At 45.1% G+C, this 19,961-nt stretch overlaps 1 protein-coding gene across 1 annotated transcript in view; it reads left to right on the plus strand.

Annotated features, from left to right (window-relative positions):
- The window catches only part of LOC135234568 (basement membrane-specific heparan sulfate proteoglycan core protein-like), a 145,333-nt gene that overhangs the window by 22,535 nt on the left and 102,837 nt on the right, over nt 1-19,961 (plus strand). Inside the window, exons 2-3 of the mRNA XM_064299284.1 lie at nt 14,485-14,611; nt 14,793-14,867. Of these exons, the coding sequence (XP_064155354.1) occupies nt 14,485-14,611; nt 14,793-14,867 (202 nt within the window). The remainder of the gene's footprint in view (nt 1-14,484; nt 14,612-14,792; nt 14,868-19,961) is intronic.

Consider the following 19,961-nt stretch of genomic DNA (forward strand, 5'->3'; position numbering starts at 1 on the left):
CTGTAACCTTAGCTGTAAGTGGCAAATCGGGTGCTTATCAAAGTGCCGCTGGATCCTTTTAAGATTATATGGGAGGATAGGTTTGCCTCTGATTGGTTAACCCTTTTTTTGCTGTGAGAAATGTCCTTTCAGTCTCCAAGCTTTTATTTCGCAGTTTAAATTGTAATGCACCTTTATTTTATAACAATGTTGTACAGTTGTAAAATATTTTTTTAAGCATAGCTTAATGTAGTTAAGTAGTTAAAGGTAAAGCTAAATATCATGGGATTGTCTCAGGGTTCTTGATTAAACAAGAGCAGGTTAAAACCTAGTATATGGCTGGACCTAACACACGTGATCCAGCCGACCAATGGTGTAACATCATCACTCACTCAGTCACTCAGTCAGTCACTCACTCAGTCACAGACATTCGCATTTGTAGGGCTGGCCCCGCTATTGCGGTCCAGCCAAAAAAGATAAAACGGGAACTTTCCTTTATGTAATTAGACAGTAATTACATAAACAGTGGAACTACCATGTGTGCATTTTCACTTCCGATAAGAACGTTGTTTGTAGGTTGGGTTAAGGGAATAGAAATTTCTATACACTTGCAGTTATGTGAATTTGATTTTCCACATGAAAAATACAAAAAAGATGCCTGGTGTATGAAACCAAGGTGTAATTTCTGTTGTAAAGGGGCAACTTAACTAACTAAACTAATTAAAAACTTGACTAACTAAAGTAGCCTAATTGGAAACCATCATGAAAGCAAGTATGATTCTTGACCTTCAAAGGCCTTTTATTTTGTAATGTGTAAGTGAGCAATTTTTATAAAATTACAGTGACCAGTACGAGTATTGGACCGTAGAAGAACCCCCCCCCCCACCCCCACCCCTTTTAGCCAGAGAGCCCCCCCTCCCCCAAGAGGGATGAAATAACACCTGCAGCCATGCAGTGCCTGCAGTATTTTTCTCTCCCCCTGGAATTTGACCTCTGACCTCCCCCTTCGCTCTCCTGTCTGGGTGGGAAAGGGGTCAGCAGCTCTGCAGCATCTTCAGGTTACTCCCGAGTCACCTGTCACACTACATTTCACTTATCCCTCCTAACAGACGCCCTTCCGTTAGCATCGGAGAATATGTGTCACTCAGGCAAATGTAAATAGCTGTCCGAGTTTGATAGAGAAGAGCACAGCCTTTTTGCTCTTGTTTATAAAACATCGGTAATTCACGAATACACTTTCTTCATATAAATTTGCTTGTTCTGTTCTGTTTCGGTGCACTGTGCTTCCATGACTATATCACTTATGAATGTACCAAGAATAAAATCTGGGTCGGATGCATTTAAAACAGTGTGAGTGGGTTGCACTGTATTGTATGACTTTCAAAGCAACAGAGTAGCATAACATGTAACATGTAAGATTGTGGTCCTTTATTTGATTTATCTAAATATTTAGTCTGCATTAAACATATGACCAGACAAGCTGTTAATGTATTTGATAAATATCAAAATGTTATAATATTTTTCAGATAACCTATAATAAAGTGAAGTAAATTCTATGACAATTCCAGATAATGGATTGAAGCGGAAACATTCCTTTATTGCCAGGCAATGTTTTACACAGGCAATCAAGCATGGTCTGGAGTTTGAACCTACTGCCGGGTGTTTCCCTTGCATAAGCTGGTGTCCTAAATAATAAGTACCGTGCTTGCCGAGTTACTTCAACCTTTATTATGGCGATCAATGCATTTACAGTATTTGTGAAAGACAATGCAGAATTCACTGGCAACAATACCAATAAATACTACCTCACTAGCCTGAAGTAGTGGCTTGTTGTCCTGCTGAGAAGCTAGTGTGTACTACTACTACAACCTGCTTAGCTAGGTCATACATAATGTAGTGTCTTGGACTGATCTAGCATGTTATTACACTGGTGCAGCGAATTATGTGCTAATATTCCTCACCGTTGTAGTGCCTTATAGCAGCCATAACCATTTTATTTTTGTATCGGTATACTGTGGTAACTGTACTCTGTAAAGGCAGTCAAAGTTCTAGTTTAAGAGGCTGTCTGATTGGTATCTGTTTTCCATGTAGATTAAGTAGTTTGCAGCGGGTCTCTAGCCTGTGATTGGAGAAGACTGTATCCTCTGCTTGAGGTCATCAATATAGCCCTATGATAGTTTGCTTGAGTCTTTGATTAGGCCTACTACAGATATTTATATTGCAGTAACACTTTACAATATGGTCACATGAACTGACATTAACTAATGTAGTTGTTAACTACTAACGATTGAAAGGTTAGTCTGTACAGCTTTGTTAATGTATTTGTACATCATTAATTCATGTTAACAATTACATTATTTAATGACAGTTCATGTTGGGATTAAAAAAGCAGTTCATGTATTTGTTAAAGGTTAACTAATTATACGTTTATCCTATGTTTTCATAATGTATAAATAATCATGTAACTAATACATTAGTTAATGTATTTGTTGACTAGATTTCATGCTTAATTAATGTATTTGTACAGCATTAATTAATGTTAACAACCATACTGGTTAATGCCAATTCATGTGAACTTATTGTAAAGTGTTACGCTGAATTGTCTTTTTTGTATATTGATTACTTGAACCATAAATTTGATTAATTCTGTGAAGAATTTATCCGTTAGCCTGAAGTGTATATTCTCAGCATATAAGACAGCATATAACACGTGTTTATTATATAGGCTATTCAGCATGTGCTGTGTGACTTTTTCATAGTGCTTTGCTAGGCTGGTCTTGCATTTTCATTTTGTTAATTACCCATTCACAAATCAAATGGCAGCATCAGAGCACCCCGATTCGTTGTTTTTGGACATTTACAGGTGTGCATGTGATGATTTTAATTAGATAGCTAAAAACCTAAAATTAATTTGTGTGAATGTGTTTCCATGGCACCGCTGAACTTCAACTTGGGTGTTCTGTGCTTCATCTGTCTCTCTCTCTCTCTCTCTCTCTTTCTCTCTCTCTGTGTCTCTCTCTCTCTCTCTCGGGATATGTGGGGTGTTTCCCCTGTAAGGTCGCAGGACTATTTCTGTAGCTTACTATGGAAGCCGATGCAGAGAGAGCAGCCTATTTTTTGAGCTGCCTCATGAGGTTCTTTAATTCAATTAAAGGGGCGGAGGCTTGATCAGGTGGCACCAGGGCTTCAGCAGAGTGGAAAGAGCTTTGTCAACATGACACCGGTGGGATGTGTCAGCCATGTGTTGATTTCTGTCCGCATCTACAGTAGAACTAAAGCAGCCTCATCAGCGAAATCCAAAGGCACAGCAGAATGCCAGAGTAGGGACACTAGGAGAGTTAGAATGCCTTGTCTTTTCTTTAATTGATTGTTCAGGTTATCACTTGCAGGACTAGTTTGCTATCTTACAGCCTAATTAATACCACTTATCATCCTCCTCCAAAAGTTACTTGAAGTTCTTGCTTGTCAGACTGCATCATAAATTTCATGTCAGCTTCCTTCGTTTCATACTGAAAATCTAGAAAAAAAAACTTAATCCATGACACACAAAAAAACCCACAATGTTCTTGTATTGTTAGGGCTTGTAATAGCTGTGTTTTTGCTACCTTGCCTTTCTCTGAGACTTAAAAAATAGATCAACTGCGTTTTTAAGAGCTGGTATGGGTTTGAACTGTAGCCAGAATTCATATCCTATCGTAGCCCTCTTATCTCTCCGCCCAATGTTGTCTTTCCCAAGGAATCCCTGGATAAAGGAAACCAGCTGTCAGGTAATTTTCAGTGACGGCGCTGAAGCAGACTTTCCAGCGGGGTGGATAACCTCTGAATTCTTACCCTTCTCCCCGCAGCCCTCCAGGGCCTTGTTTTCAGTGTGTTGCCACATGAATTCTGTTCCTCCTCAGCTGGCCAGATGGAAGCATCTAGAGATGGTCTTGATTATGAGTATTGTGTCTGTATTATTTATTTCTTTTTTTGTATATCACCTTTCAAGCAGGTGCACAAAATACTAATTTACAATAATGAAGAAAAACAAGGCAAGACTTTCAGCTACAGCTATATTCAGATAATAAAAGAATTGGCTATAGAAAAATGCTGACCCAGGCTGTTGGACAGAAATGACTTATCCACGCTCGATGATGAAAAAGAGGTTGTGGGGAGTAAGATTTCAGAGCTGTTGTCGGGAGTGCTTTACAAGGTCAGAGCTTTGTTAGAAAGAGATTTGTTGTGATTACGCTTGTCAGCAGAGAGTTTGTCTGAGGTTCCCTAACAAACAAGCTGATCTTGTGGTCCTCTGTTCTGGCAAACGCGTCCTGTGTGTTATCTCTCCCAACCCTTCCAAAAGCAGACCGCTATGATACACCCGCCAAATGGCATTTAATTACATGATGGCCATCCTGAATAGAAACTGTAAACTGAACCAAGCTGAAAGTGGAAACAGATTTATAACCAGAAATGACTCTGGCCTGGGCAAGTGTCTTCTTTAGAAGTCCGTGCTTACATCCACCGTTTCTTGTATACAAAACCAATTTTTGTTTAGCCAAGGTGCATATTTAAAATTTGGCATTGGCTCAAATGACTCAAATGAAGTTGTTTTTAATATAACCAAGTTCTTTCTTGAGCCACAAGCTATTTGTGAGTATAGTTCCATGCTTTTGAAATGCTTAGTGGTATAAAAAAGTTTTTTGAGCACAACATTTGTACCTTACATTGTCATAATTCTTGCCTTATATAGTATATTAAGTTTCATCAATGATGTCAGCTGAATTTACCATTGTTATATACACCGATATTAATAATGACAGGAGAACAGTGACTGTAATGTTGTAGAATAGGACAAATTCACCCTAATTTATGATAAACCTCTAGTTTCCTTTGTCATAGATGTTTCTTCAGACTGAAAGGGGAAGATCTCATTGAGAACATGCTGCCATATTGGATGACTCTGTCGTGAGAATCTGTGCGGTGGATGGCGTTTTAAATTAGAATCATCCCCGCTGTTGGTGCGGGAAATTGGATCTCGATCAGTCTGATTGAAAAGCTGCAGGCAGTTCTTTCATGGCAGACGGCGCAAGGAGCTTAAACCATGTCATTCACTTTAACAAGAGGGATCTCCCTAGGTGTAGTTAAATTGTTTTGGGCGTGAATGGTAATTGAAGGCGAGAAAGTAGAAAACGCATGAGGTTTGTGCGACGGAGCATTTTTTTCGGATCCCCAGAATTCACGGACGCGTCGAGTACAGTAAGGCGGGGTCAGCGCGCGGAGCCGCCACGGTCGTAAATACTTCCATCCCCAACAGAAACGCATTCCGACTACATCTGGAGCCGTGCGGCCGCTCAGCATCATAACTCAGCCGGCCGAGCCTCAATCCCGCCGCTGTGCTCCGCGCCGCGCCGCATCCTTACAGGCTGTCAGACCTCGGGTCCCGGAGCCTCCGGACCGCGCGGCAGGCTGCTCCCCGTCCGCCTGGAGCCTAGGATCCCCCTGGCAAGTGTCCCCAGTCACCGAGCGAAAGGGGGAGAGGGGTGTCTCCAATGACAGGGAGGCCGGGTTGCAGGAGCCCTTCCTGTTATTAATAAACACCCGGCTCCCTTCCTGTTATTAATAAACGCCCGGCTCGCTTCGCCCGCCGAGCTGCCTCCACTCTCAGCACCTCCAGTGCCAGCTGTCGTCTGGGGAAGGGGAGACGGGTTGGCCGTCCTGAGGACCGGTCACATGGCCGGGTCGGGTTACTGGAAACAGGAAGGATGTTTCGCCCCGCGAGACTGTCTGCTGTGTTTATGTTTATTTACCTTGCCCGAGATCAAACGCCTAACCGTATGATTTGGGTTCGCTGTATTTTCTTTGTTGGCCACAATGCTGCTTAGAGGCTTTTTAAGATTGCTGGCTATTGGCTTTCATTAACCGTGGGAAATTTGAATGTGCTAGAGCTCCTAAATCTGATACATGCAGAATTCAGGGAACTCCTTAACAAACATTTTTCTGATTGTCCTGATTGTTTCAAGGCAGGTATGCAATATGTTGATCAACCTTTCAAACCCTTTCACTGTATATGGGGTTATGTTAGTTAGTCAACATCTCTCGCTCCAAAAAAAAAACCGTTGACGTTCCACAGAAAAAGCAAATTGCCAGTGGATATTTTTCAGACTGTTACTCATTTCTTGTATTTATAAATGCATTTGATTGCTTTAAAAATGAGAGCATATTCACATAAATATTCAATCAGCTCAGATCGTTCCTTTCCTGTCTATTTTGAAGCCAGCTTTTTGCATGAGACTAAGCCTTTAAGAGGACCCCCAGCACTATTTTAAAACTTGGCTTGTTTACTCTTTTTGAGCTTGAGCCAACAAATACATTTTTGCAAGCCTCAACATTTGCATTTCTAAGATAGACAGGGTTGTTACTAAACCTGGGCAAGTTTATACTCCACCCCTGGCTAACAGCAAGCAAATTGAGCAGCATCGAAGCAAATGTCTTTAAAAAATGTTTCATCCAGCATTCCATACTGTACAGTGTACAGCTGTACCAAACTCTAAAACTCTATGCAGTACCCCATCTACTGTAATCTGTTTCCAGATGAGGTGAACAGCCCAAGGTAAAAATAATGATCTCCTTCCCAGGGTCATCCCTGTGGACTTAAACATGCTGTTAAATTGGAGACAAATGAGGTGATGGATAAGCTTGAAGACGTCATAGCTGTGGAATTTTTTCCTCTGGACTCATTTGCCACACGCTCTGTATAAGGCTATGATATTGTTTAGTGTTTACAGGAGTTTGTTCTGCAGACCTATAATAAAAAGTAAAACAATGTTCATTTATAACAACCCACACACACACACACACACACATACAGAAAGGCAGGATTATGCATTTCTGCTCTCATGCTCCTCAGGGTCATTCTGATGTTAACGCCAAATGGTTAGCGTCAGTGGATGCTCATTCATTGTCAAGGAGAGCTGTCCGGCGAATGCAAACAGCGGGACTTTAACTGCTTATTTTTGGCGTGGACATGGTTACAAATTAACGCAGACCAGCAGATTCGTCAAAGAAAAGCCAAATACCTCCCCCCGTGTGTCTGTTTGCCCTCTGTCACTGGTTAAACAAGGCTATGTGGAATGTAGGCTTGAGTTTGGCCATGTGCTTCGCAGCTTTGGTTGCATGGACTTGCTTGCACTAGGCCATAAACAAGTATAGAAAAATGAACACAATAGATTTTGTTCGCTTTCCTATTGACAGTATGGTCAGTGCTGGTTTTGAATCTAATGCCATTTACCTTTGCTCAGCCAGGCATATTGGCTGGTGCATTTTGGAAAGCACTATGTAATTAGCAGTAACCAATATTTACAAACTACAACCGTGTTTCCACATTCATAGAAGTAGATGATAGATGAACATAAGTAGGAAAAATGTAACAAATTTGTAAAACAGAATATTTAAACTTTCTTACGTTTCCATTAAGCAGAGAGCCTGAGTCTAGAGAGGTTAGCATAAATGTAGTGTTTTACTGTAAGCAACTGTTCAGAGCTTTGTATATTTACAGTGAGAATACCATGGTTTTGTCACTGCAAATAAGCAAGTGGAGGGTATAACAGTGACTCTGTGAACCTATGAGCCTGTGAAACATGGCAGTTAATTAAAAGGGTAAATGCCCCACTCCTCACCCAAGCGACAAACCTATAAGTGTGGCACCTTTGATGTGCTGTTTTGACAGTGTGTTTGGCCAGGGGTGTTGCTGGACTTTGCATTAGACCAGAGTTAGTTCACAGGAAAGTCCCATGCTGTTTGTGGAGCTAGGCCTCAGCTGGAGCCCCTGCTGGGGTGCTAATTGAAGAAAGGGGGGCCCTCAGATTGTACCATCTGGGTAGCCACATGCAAGGAGAGCTGGGATGGAATGTTATCAAACCTCCACCCCCTCATAAAGTGCTAATAACAAAGCCCGGATTTCTCCATTATTACTTTTTTGGGTGACGGGGCGAGGGGGGTGTGGAGGTTAATAACACGATGAAACCAATTTTTGCTTGCACAACAAAACATGTTAGTTACAAGGGTTTCTGTTAAAACACAAGTTTGATTAAATCCTTGCTTTTCAAGTTGCTCATTGGGTATCAGTAGGCTTACATTTTCTTTTTGGAACTATAAATGTCTCATCTTTTTTGTTTATTAAATATGTCAGTGTGTAATGTAGAATGCTATTTTAAGCAACTACTTAATGTGTTCCTTTTAGAAAGTGGATTGTATCGGATTATGTTTTGTATTATTGGCAGTGCTTTGAAGAACCAAGTCCAAACTTTGGTTTCCGAAACTTACATCATAGTCTGATAGTCTGTGTGTATATGTCTGTGTGTGTGTGTGTGTGTGTGTGTGTGTGTGTGTGAGAGAGAGAGAGAGAGAGAGAGAAAGAGAGAGAGAATGGAGAGAATGAGAGGTGGAGTAGGTTTAGTAGGGACCAGACACACCATCATCTGTGGATAGTATTGGCTATCTCCTGGCTCTTGCTGTTCACAGCTGAAACCTGGAGATTAGGAAAGGAACCTCACTTGCCTCATTGTCATTCCATAATCGGCCTGTTCTGTGACACCAAGGCCATGCGGGTGTAGACGTGCCAGCACCTGCCAGCTTTAAGCTTTGCTGGCTTTTTCTTCACCTCATAAGGAAATTCCGAATACAGTTGGCAGCCTATTTTTTTAAAATATCACACAGGATTTGAGTATATTTGGACACATCAGGTTCGTGTTGCCTTGACCAGCATAATCCCAGGACAGGCGAACAAAACGCTGTGTGTACTGCTTTAATACAGTCTGCCTGTGCTGCTTGAACACAGTCTGCCGTACTGCTAACTGTTACATTATATTTTGACACACACTTGTTTTGGGCTCTAAAGAAAGCAGTTCATGATGGGGAATTGAGTCACAGCTCACAGTCATCAGCTGGTAATGTCTGCAGCGAGAGCAATAGCGGCCTGTTCCCCCACCCCTCTGGGCCCTCATGTAATCAGAGGAGACCCAATGATGTCATCACTAGCTGATGAACTGTGGGAATGTGATTTATTCCGAGCAGCCACTTCTAAGGCCGGAGTAAAATCTGAAGTACCAACAATATGGTTACGAGGAATTAGGGTCTCCCCCTTTTGAAAAGGCATTTTGGTTACTGAATTCTGAAATTCTGAAAATTCTACTGCCCTTTTGGAGAGCACATGGCATGGAAATACCCAAACAAGCTTTGTTTTGGCAGGTTCTCCAGGTAGTAAAACAAGGTACAGCACAGACAATACATTGTTGGGTCATGACTGAGCAATCTGTGAAGGGGGGGTGTAGTTTCAACCAAAGCGTTGATCCAAGCAGAGCAGTTAATCACGCAACCTTTGATATTTTATTTTGGAGTAACACCAAGATGTCTGCAGCAAGTTGAGACTTTGCCATCGAGTCCCAGTCTTTGTAACCTGCAATGAGTGGCTTCGCATTTTAATCATATCAGGCTACAACTTGAATGATCTTAATCGTTTTCTTTGTGTTCAATGACAGATAAGTGCGCACATGTGTTTATGGTAACATGCGTGTACGTTGTCTTGTGCAACACAACTACATGTGCACGTTTGCTTCTGTTTGTGTAACCATTTTACATAACCCTTGAGAATTCTAATCCCAAGAAAAAAAGAGGCAGCGGGAGGAAGAGAGCTTAAGCCAACATAAACCAGCCCACCGCCTAATTTTCTCCCTTTTATTTGCTGCTCCTGACAGATCATAACTCAGACCACACCTCTACTATTCGCCACTCAAGCACACACCACAAACTGCATACGCATACTCACACACACACACACACACACACACACACGTGCATATACCACACAAACGCATACACACAAGCACTCAAGACAGGTGGGTTATTTGGACATATTGTGCTGAACAAAGAGCATGGAGTAAATGAAGAGGGTGGCGGTGGTGGTGGTGGTAAGGGGGGGTCGGGTTGGTGTGAGGCTTAGTGGCAGGCCTGCCCTCTTCAGGGGCCCTCTCTGGCAGAAGCACCAGGGCGCTCCTGGAAAAAGTGAGAACGCTCTGGAGCTGTGCGTAAGGGCGGGAGCGCAGACGGGGATGCAGCGGCGCAGGGCTTTGAGTTCTCACTGCGTTTACCTCACAGTGCCAGCGTGCTGCAGTGTCTAATGCAGGACACGTTCTACTGGGATCTCCCCCGTGATGTGGGAAATGCAGAAATGCTGCTTCTTAAAGCTCTAAACAACTTTATTAGTTATTCTGGGACAGGGAAATGAATTGGGTGGAATGCGCCATAACCGAAGGGGGTGAGCGTTGCAGCTTTTGCACCGCATTGACAGCACATGCGGTTAACGCGTAAAACAAGCGCCAGCTGCTCCAGGGAGCGATTACATGCCGAAATGCGGCTGGCTGGCGCATGGCGAAATGCCTGGCATGATCCGTATGTGTGTTTGAGACCCCCGGGGGAAAGTTTTCTGGCCACTGAAAGAATTCCTTCCCCCGAGCTGTTTGTAAGGATTTCACTCTGTTTGTAAGGCACTGAAGTAGTGGAAAGAGATTATAGGCCTCGGCTGACAATAGAAGACTTGTCCGTTGAAAGAGGAGTGCGTTTGTGTTTCCTTCCCCCCTTCCTTCCTTCCTGCCCGCCCAGCCATTTGAACCGAAAATCTTGCTCAGAGGGGACATCCTGAGCAGCCTCTCCAAGTCCCTTTCAGCACAGAGAGGCTCAGTCAAAAGGGTTCAGTGTCAAAAATACACAGCGTTGCTGGTTCCACTCTGCTCGTTTGCTTAAAGGGTTAAACACACTTGGGAAGCCAGCGAGTTAAACACACTTAGGAAGGCACCCTCCGCCCCTCTGAACTGGGGCTTTGGGATGGAATGCCGTTCATATGTCACAATAGGTGTGGAAAACGTGGATTTCCCTCAACCCAGGGAATCCGTCATTGTGGATTTCCCTGCATGCTTGCTGTCTACTACCTGAGGAAGCTGATGGGACCCTAAACAGTAAAGTTCACCCTCCTGTGGGTCATTGCCCACCCCCCCTCCAGCCAGGCTTGCAGTTCTGCACAGGCTCAGCTCCCTGATGCAGAAGGGGTGAAGTGTGAACCCCCGGCTTCTCCATAACATGTTGTACTGGGGGAACCTTCTTGCAAACCAGCCCTGTCAAGTGCTCTTTTGGTTTGTGCTATTCACACCCCACCTCCCACTGCACATGAACACAGAGGCAACTCTAGATTTACTCTGACTAGTTTACAGAAGCAGCTCTCTCTGCTCTCAGTGCAGTCCGGCCCGAGAGAACTCTCTGATGTGCTGTTCCCTGCATCGCATCGCAGTGGAGAATACTGTGGCCCTCCGCAAAAACCCCCGGCAGTTCCCTCAAAACTCAAGCAGCCCGGCCTGCGAAAGGATCGGAGGCAAGTGAGGCCGTTGGACGTCAAGGCTAATTGAAACTGAAGCGCTAGGAGGCCTGGAACACATCCCTGCAGAAACTGGGGCTTCCTGATCAGCCCATGGAGGACTCGGCGATGCTGCCGGACCTGAACTGGAGTCTGCAATGCGAGCGGCCTTTTGGCTGCGACTCTGACTCTGACAGCTGTGGACCCTTTTTCAGCCCCACAGCTGCATTGGCGCTGTGTCGGGGTGGGCGATACGGCAAACTGCGCCGCTGATTTTCCCACGCTGCTCTCGCCGGGCCCGGTGCCATTAGCGGGAGCTAAATCCGCGATCTGCACTCACCAGAGCACATCTGTTGGGCTTCATCACGGTCATTTGGGGCAGGGGTGGGCCGGGGGACGGGGGACGGGGGGGTGTTGGGTTGGGGGGTGAAGTTTAGGACAAGTTCATTGACCTGTCCACTGCAGTCTCACCAGTGTATTTGCGGTTTGCTGATTCCTTTCCAAAAATTCTGCCCTCCCACCCCATCCCCCCTCCTCCTCCTCCTGCTCCTCATCAATTGTTCACGGTGTAGGAGATGGGATGCTGGGATTTTGTTCCCACTGAATAAACAACAGCTGGGGAAACCTGTGGAATGGAAAAGCGTGAAGCATCCATGCTGTTCTGGAACCACATGATCTGTGGCCCCCCTGTTTATGAATTCCGTTGGCCATCTGAAGAAGCTGAACAGTTGGCATCGCTGCAGACATAATTTCAAAGTACGTGGGCTACATTCTAGAGCAGTGGAATGTGATCTCTCCCTTCGTCCCATGTTTGTGCATCTGTTCTGGCCAGGTGAGCCTTTTGGGCGGAGCCATTTGGGTATCAGCCTGTACTTGCCAGGGTGGGGGAGGGGTACGGAGGTCAGGGGAATTGCAGATCCCAACACCCTCCAGGGATAATGATGCTTGGGAGCGATAGGGGTCACTGCAGAGGTTAACATTAGGTCAAGATGGAATGTGTTCTGGGAAGTCCATGCCAAAACTCTTCTCCTATTGCTTATGACTTTAGAGGTCAGGCAAGTCTTGACAGTAAATAAACAAATGCAAACAATGATGTCATGTCTCTTGGTATTTGTAGTGTTTTTGTGGATGGCTGTGAGATGAAAATCATTTCATCTCATTTTAGTGTGCATTTAGAAAATTTTGTATCAGTGTTTTACTTGAACACGGTCATATTTATGCATTGAATCAGGCAAGATTCTATAGGTATGATATAATTCTACATCTGTTTATAGTGTGAGTTCAGCTTTCATAGGTTGACTATTTTTACTAAATGTGTTGTCTAGTGTTGTTGCCCACATATTTCCTTAACCCCTATGTTAAGAGTAACAGGTGATTGGTGAATTAGTCCATTGGGAATGAAATGTTGTGCAAGGACTTAGAAGTCCTTTTCAAATAAGGTTGCTTTCCTGAGACTGTTCCCCTTGTGTTACCCTCGACCCTCCCAAAAGTCACTTAATGAGGAATTTGAGCCAAGATTGAAACCTGCTCCCTATGTTCAGAGGTCCCCTGTCCTGAGGGAAGGGGGCGGGAGATGATCATGCTAAACGGTTGGCTGGGTGGCTCCAGCCAAAAGAATTTGGCCAGTCAGCGCTTTCCTTTTGAAGAAGGCCCGGGATTGTTGTCACAGGGTGCTCAGTCAGGGGAGAAAGGATTTGGGGGGGAGATCAAGTTATTTATTGGCTGGAGCCTTTTAAATGGGAAAATCCACCCTGATGGGGTCCAGTGGAAATGGAAACTGGCGTGCCGGGCCGACTGGAAATGCCGGGCGTGGCACCCTGCCAGGGGGGCGTGCAAACACGTAGAGGGCTTTGGGCAGGAACGGAGGGGGTCATGAAGAGACTCTAGGGGGGAAGGGGCCTACCATCATCCTTTCAGCTGCAGCTGTGATGGCCAGATCGACAGTAGAGGCCCTGAGGCACCTCTTTCTCCCAATTGAGTTTGTTTGATTTCAGTTTGAGTTCAGCGCAAATCAGATGCAGCAGTCAAAGCTCACACACCTACAGGGAGAATAGATCAAATAAGGAGACATCATGTTGGAACCCAGGGTAAAGATAAGATGGTAACCGTACACATCCCAGTACTGCTGTCTGAGCCTGTTAGAGTTCGATCACTGTGTGATGCCATAACGGATTTGGGCATCAAATGAGGCATTAAAAGGCAACATAGCAAGAAAAAGCTCAATTAATCAAAGTCATTAAAGTTGTATATCGGAAATGGCAAATTTGTATAACTTGGGCAAGGAAAATTGTAAGCCATGCATGTTAACTAATGCTGCATTTGAGATGATACCTGACCCAGGCTTATTACGCTACACGCAGTACACATCTTGCGTAAATTAAACTGGAATTTCCGGCATACAGGTGACTTTGTTGCCGGAGTTAGTTATAAACTAGCTGCCTTTGATTTCAAAATGCTTGGGTAGTCAAAAGACCACTGTGAACGTTAGGGAAGTGATTTAATCTTTCCATGACAAAACAACTTCCTAGTGCATTCCTCAGGAGGCCGCGATAAAACTCGGAGCAAGGTCTGCCGGGCTCTTTCGCCCGAGGTGCTGGTGTTTCACGGCGTGCCGGAGCAGATTTGTATCTTTCAGCAATTGTCGACACAAGAGGAGCAATTCTTTCCTTGTCTGCTGTAGTAACCTGCATGAAACAGTCAAACAGACTGAACAAATATCCACTGGGGAGCAGCCTTTAGGAATGTCTTAGGGTGTCCCTCTCCTCAGACAGAAATTGATCGATGGAGTGTGCAAACGTAAAAAAAAAACTACTAAAAATCTCTAGCTAACCAAGTGTAGTAACAAGTAGCGCTAGATAACAGCATGGTTTATGAAGCTGCACTGCACTGCTCGTGTGTGGAGCTATTGCTGTATTTTGCCTTTCCACTTTGTGTCACATGGAGTCACAGAGATTAATGAGCCTTACAAATCAGATACAAGGCCACTCTTTATTTGATCTCTCAGTTGTTCCTATCAGTCCCTCTTTGTTTTTGCTTTTCCTGCCAGGGCCTCGCGGCGCTGTGGGCGCGGTGTCTGTGCGCAGACTTTAACCCCTGTACGCCCTGCGGCGTTCTGTCTCTCCCAGGTGACTCAGGGCTCCAAGGTGTGGGGCGAGGTGGCGTTTCCGGAGGACCTGGAGGCTGAGAGGGCGGGTGCCCTGTACCCGGCCCAGACTGACGATGAAGATTTTGCTGCGGATGAAGCCTCAGGAGGTATGAGGATTCGGGGGGGTGGGAGGAGGGGGGGTGAGGTATCACAATCTGATGGGTAACTTTTTTAGACTCTTTTTTTAAAGTCTAGTTTGGGTAGGTCATCTAGAGTGGTAGGTCAGCTTGTCAGAACAGCAGCTCTGCGTGCTAACACGTTGGCCACGTCCTTCCGTGTCCTCCACAGATCTTCCCAGTGGAGATGAGGACGGGAGTACGCCCGAGCCCAGGATAGTCGGCGAAGGAGGCGTGACGTCTACAAGTAAGTGCACCCCGCATTCAACCTGCCCCCCCCCCCCCCAACACTCCATCACCGCACCTCGCACCCCACCTCCTCCGCTCCCCGGAGCCTGGAGCTGCGCCGTCTCTCACCTCCTACAGGAAGTGGTGTCAGCACACCTAGCTGGAGGGCCCGCTTGTCTGAGAAATTCCACACATAACTGCCTGTTCTGGGCCTGAGGAGGCACTCAGTCAGGCTCTGTGAGGTGAGGCAGTGTGCTGCTTGCAGGGCCTTTGTGTAGCTTGTGGTCAGAAGCCAGGGGACATTCCATTTCAACTCCGTCTATTTATTAAATGGACCGGTAAGGCGTGAATTTCAGTTCATTTTCCTGAAATGGCTGATTTGAAATGAAAATGACCTCAACCTGTGTGGTCATCACTTTGACGGGACAGTACAGTCAGACATGTCTGACATGGTTTTTAGCACAGAAATCTCCGTTGACTGCATGAAAAGAAACATTGAGAGGTCTTGTGTCTCCTGTAGCTGCCAAAGAAAGCACGTATTGAATGAAAGGAACTTTCTCACTCTGTTGCCCCGAAATGCTGCCCTCACAAATGAGGGGATGCCTCCTGGTTCCGGTTCCTCAGATTCTTAGATCATAGTCTGGCCACATGACTAATGCCATATGCCTTACCTGTCCATTCTCACTTGGGTGAGACCAGCTGACTCACCTTACCTGTCCATTCTCACTGTGGTGAGACCAGCACACAATCCTTACCTGTATTTGCCCTGTGGTGAGACCAGCACACAATCCTTACCTGTATTTGCCCTGTGGTGAGACCAGCACGCACTCCTTACCTGTATTTGCCCTGTGGTGAGACCAGCACGCACTCCTTACCTGTATTTGCCCTGTATTGAGACCAGCACACACTCCTTACCTGTATTTTTGCTGTGGCAGAGCTCTGTTTCATGGCCATTCTGAATCATAAACAGGCCTGTGGTGTTTTCCTGTCCATTCAAAGACAAAAGAAAAAAGTATATTGCGAGTGACAAGAACAAGGAACACCAAAGGTCAACAGCGCATGGAGACACCCCCCACCCCCACCCCCAACCCCCCCCCCCCCCAAACACGCCCCGTCTGTGGAATGGTTTCAGCCGATGAAAGGCAGCCATGCAGCATGCACATTAACCTTTACCCAGCGTGTCATTGCCATCAAAATATTGAGAGATGGCATTTTAAGTAAGACTGGTGTGTGAAATGTTGATGTGGAGTCCATTCCTTGAAACTCGGAGGAAGCGCTGCTCGGGGTGGTACATCGCCTGCTGCGCGTTCTTCCGGCTCTCTAAATGCAGAAAGGCTGCGTCTCTTCCCCCGGCCGGTTACGCGTCTGTCCGTTAGATGTAGCGGCTTTTGGGCGGGGCTCTGACACCAGCGGGAAGACCCCCCGCGGACAACGCGCAGCTCTGATCCGTGGGCCCGTCTCCCTCCCTTTCCCCTGACCCCCACCGTATATGCTGTCAGCGTGCGCACATACTGCGCTGAAGGAAACAACAGCAGGAAGAACGGCTCCTCTTTGTTCCACTTTTACACTCATGCCTGAGTCATCTGACCACAGCTTCTGTGCTACAGAATGGTGATGGGAAAATTAGTCCAAAGGGAATGCAAATATGACTCAAAGATCATTTTCTGTGTATGGTGCTGCTAGCATACTGATATCCAGTTTCATTGCTTATGTTCATCACAAAGACAGACACGGTCTGTAAAGAAACATGTTAGCATGTCACATGTTTGTACATATGTAGTCTTTTCATGCAAACGTTTCTTCCTGTTGCGTTCAGTTATGTATGATGTTACGCAGTCGTACATCATCAATGGCCATCTAAATAGAACCTACCCACCACTGACCATTTTAATGTAACCTACACACCACTGACTAACTGCACACCGTTGACCATCTAAATAGAAAGTTCACACCACTAACAATCTAAATAGAACCTACCCCTATCTAACCGGAGTTGGCAGGCAGATGTAAGATCATCGGCTGTGTATAACCTGTGTGCATGTGTGTGTGCAAATGTGGGTTTGAGGGTATGTACTGTATGTGTGTGTGTTTATTTATGCTTCAGAAATGGTCTGGTCCCTCAGTGAAGCGCCAGCCCTGCGTGGTCCTGAAGGCTGTCCGTGGCCCGTTTTGGCCTGGCGGCCCGGCACGGCTCATTACTTCATGGTGAAATAATAGTTTTTTTGTCGGAATGGCATGAGGGGTGACATCAGAGCTAGAGGAGAGAGACGGGAATCTGCCTCTTGGGTTAAAATAGAACAGCAGTGAAACCTGGCCTGAGTCGTATGGTCGTATAGCGCAGGTCGTCCTTTAGCTTCTTCCACTTGGGTGCTCTGAGCTACAGCCCCTCGTAGCGGTCGGACTACGGGGCGGAATTTCAGGTTGGACTGACTGATGGTTACTGCGGTTGTAACCTTTGCTAAATGCTCAACCTGGTTCTGAAGTCGTATGTGTGTGTCGTGGGGGGGAGGGGGTATGTCCATGACTGCGAGTGTGTGTGCATTGAGTGGTGGTGACCAAGGTTGGGTTGGGTCAGTCAAAACATTTTTCTTATTAAATTTACAATTCGCATAGAATGCAGGAATCATGCTTATATTTGAAGTATTAATTGTGCCAATAAGCCCTTATTGTGCCAATAAGCCGCTGACGAAACAAATGAAAATAGTTGACAGAAGTGAAATTAAGATTTTTAGATTTCATTTTTAGTGTCTGGCCACTTTGATTGGAGAACATGCTCATATGAATAATTTGATTATTGGACTGTTTCATCATCTCTGTCATTGGATTTAAATTACTGTTTATTTTTTAGTGTATCACCTCTCAGAGATTTCAGTATATCTGGTAAAACTACAGCAGATCTAAACTAGTTTTGTGTGGTTTTTAACATATTGGGCAAGGGGCTGTCCTTGCAATATGCATCAGTCACTTTACTGTAAGTCAAGTAGCTAGATTGGTTGAACTTTCCAGGTAATAAGTGATTATTAGTTGAACTAAATCAAGAATGGTACAATCGTACATTTTTAGAATACTTTTTCCTTAATGTAGATGTCTCTGCTCAACATTTTTCCTCAAAGCTTGGTTGAGACGGTGCCATTGGTTGTAGCCATCAGTCTGTGGTGGAGAGGAAGTTTGTTCACGGTTCCTTTTGGAGATAAACACAGCTGGAAAGGCGCTCTGCTTTCCTGAGTTTGGGGGGTTTTGGACGTCTTCTCCCACCTTCCTGCCCCTTGGAGGTTTGGCGCGTGCGTCTCTACCCTCTATTCTTCTTGAACACTGAGAGGATGGGAGGGATGGAATTTGCGCTGCTGTCTTTTTTCAAAGACATCCTGTTTTTTTACGTTGACATGCCCTGACAAATTTCTCAGGCTGGCGGACACAAGTGAGGTGTTACAACGTCGGCCAGGGCCTTTAGCAGAAACAATGGAATGGAAATGGCTTCATGGAAAAATGAGATCATAGATGAACATATCCCTACCAGTTGGAAATTTGTCATGTTCGCACTTGCCTAACATTGATATGTTAATATCTTATGTTGTATTTTAAATGTATTTGATTTCACACAATTAGACTAATCTAGTGATTTTCACCATAAACACACTGGGGTTCCCAGTGCAAAGATATCCTACAAATCCTACAGTGATTTGCCAATCTTCACCCCGTCCCCCATCCTTCCAAACCCCCCTTCCTCTGACTGTTCCCAAGCGGCCTGCTCCTAGCTCATCTAGCCTCTCTTACTCATCCCCTCGTTCTCAGCCCTCCTCTGTCTTCCCAGAAATCTTGGTAGAAACCATGGACACAGAGGTCACATCCATCTCTATAGGATGCCTGCAGTGGGAGGGGAAAGAAGTCGTGTTGTGGCTAATTTTGGATCTGGGGCTTGAGAAATGTCCTTGCTGAAATCAGCTGTGGGTTATCTTGGAACCACCGTGGAAATGAAGTGGGGGAAAAATGTGTAACAAAGCTTTTTATCCGTCCTCGTATCTGAATTCAGTACCAGATGCGGGGTCCGTCCACACACTTGAACAATGCCTTAAGAGGACAAGCTACCCAGCAGCCCTGTGATTTATCATTTTCGGCTCACTCCTCGACGTTACCGTGACGGTCGATTCCATGAAGTGAGAGATTCCTTTTTCAGGAGAGAGTTTGCTTTCCGTGGAAAGGCTGTGATTCCCAATGAGGCTGGAACTCTTCCTGTCAGGGAATGTTAAGGACTTCCTAAAACCATGTCTCAGCACCAAGTCGCCTGTAAAGTGCATTGTAAACCTATTAATAATGTTAGATCTTTAGGCCGTATCTGAGGGAAGAACAGATGTTCTAGGCTTTTTTTTGTAAATGATTCAAGCAGTGCTGTAAAATCATTTATTTAAGAGTGTGACCTGGGGGCCCCATTGGCCGACCACCCAGAAGCCTTCCCTTTTCCTCCATTGGACAGTTGGCGCGATGCGTGTGTCAGTACGGGCTGGCCCGCAGATAATTATACCGCAGCGGACGACGTGTGACGGCAGCTGCGGTTATTTTGGTGCCATCTTTGTTGTCATAAATGTTCTGTATTTGAGGTGGTCGTGGGTGCAGTGACTTCACTGACATTTCAAGAAGCCAGAGAAGAACGCAAGCAGGGATTCAATAATTTTTTTTGGATTATTTTGAGTAATTTATTTACAAAACTTTTGTTAGTGAACATTTTAGGTGAGCACTCTAGTCTCTAAACACTAGAGGCAGAAGAAAGGAAAAAAGTGTGTGGGTGAGGGGTGTCAAATCAACTACACACCTCACAGGATGAATGTCAGAGTGAAGGAGGACAGACAAATCACCAGTGGCTTTCTGCAATCTCATAACTGAGCTTTCCAGAACCAACACATCTGAGGAATATAACCAAACCAATGTTACAGCTGCCCTCCCATGAAAAATGACACAACCATTTAAAAAAATGTATTGGACTTAAAATAGTGATGTTTCATTCATTATATAAGTACTGAATACTGTCCAAAAGTACAACTAGGTGGCCTACACTGTGTCAGCCTTCTTTATGTTCTGCCTTTTGAGAAGTCTGAATGCTCACTTCAAAAGGGTTAAA

The sequence above is a fragment of the Anguilla rostrata genome, chromosome 11 (genome assembly GCF_018555375.3).
Source record: "Anguilla rostrata isolate EN2019 chromosome 11, ASM1855537v3, whole genome shotgun sequence".
In the NCBI taxonomy this organism is placed as follows: Eukaryota; Metazoa; Chordata; class Actinopteri; order Anguilliformes; family Anguillidae; genus Anguilla; species Anguilla rostrata.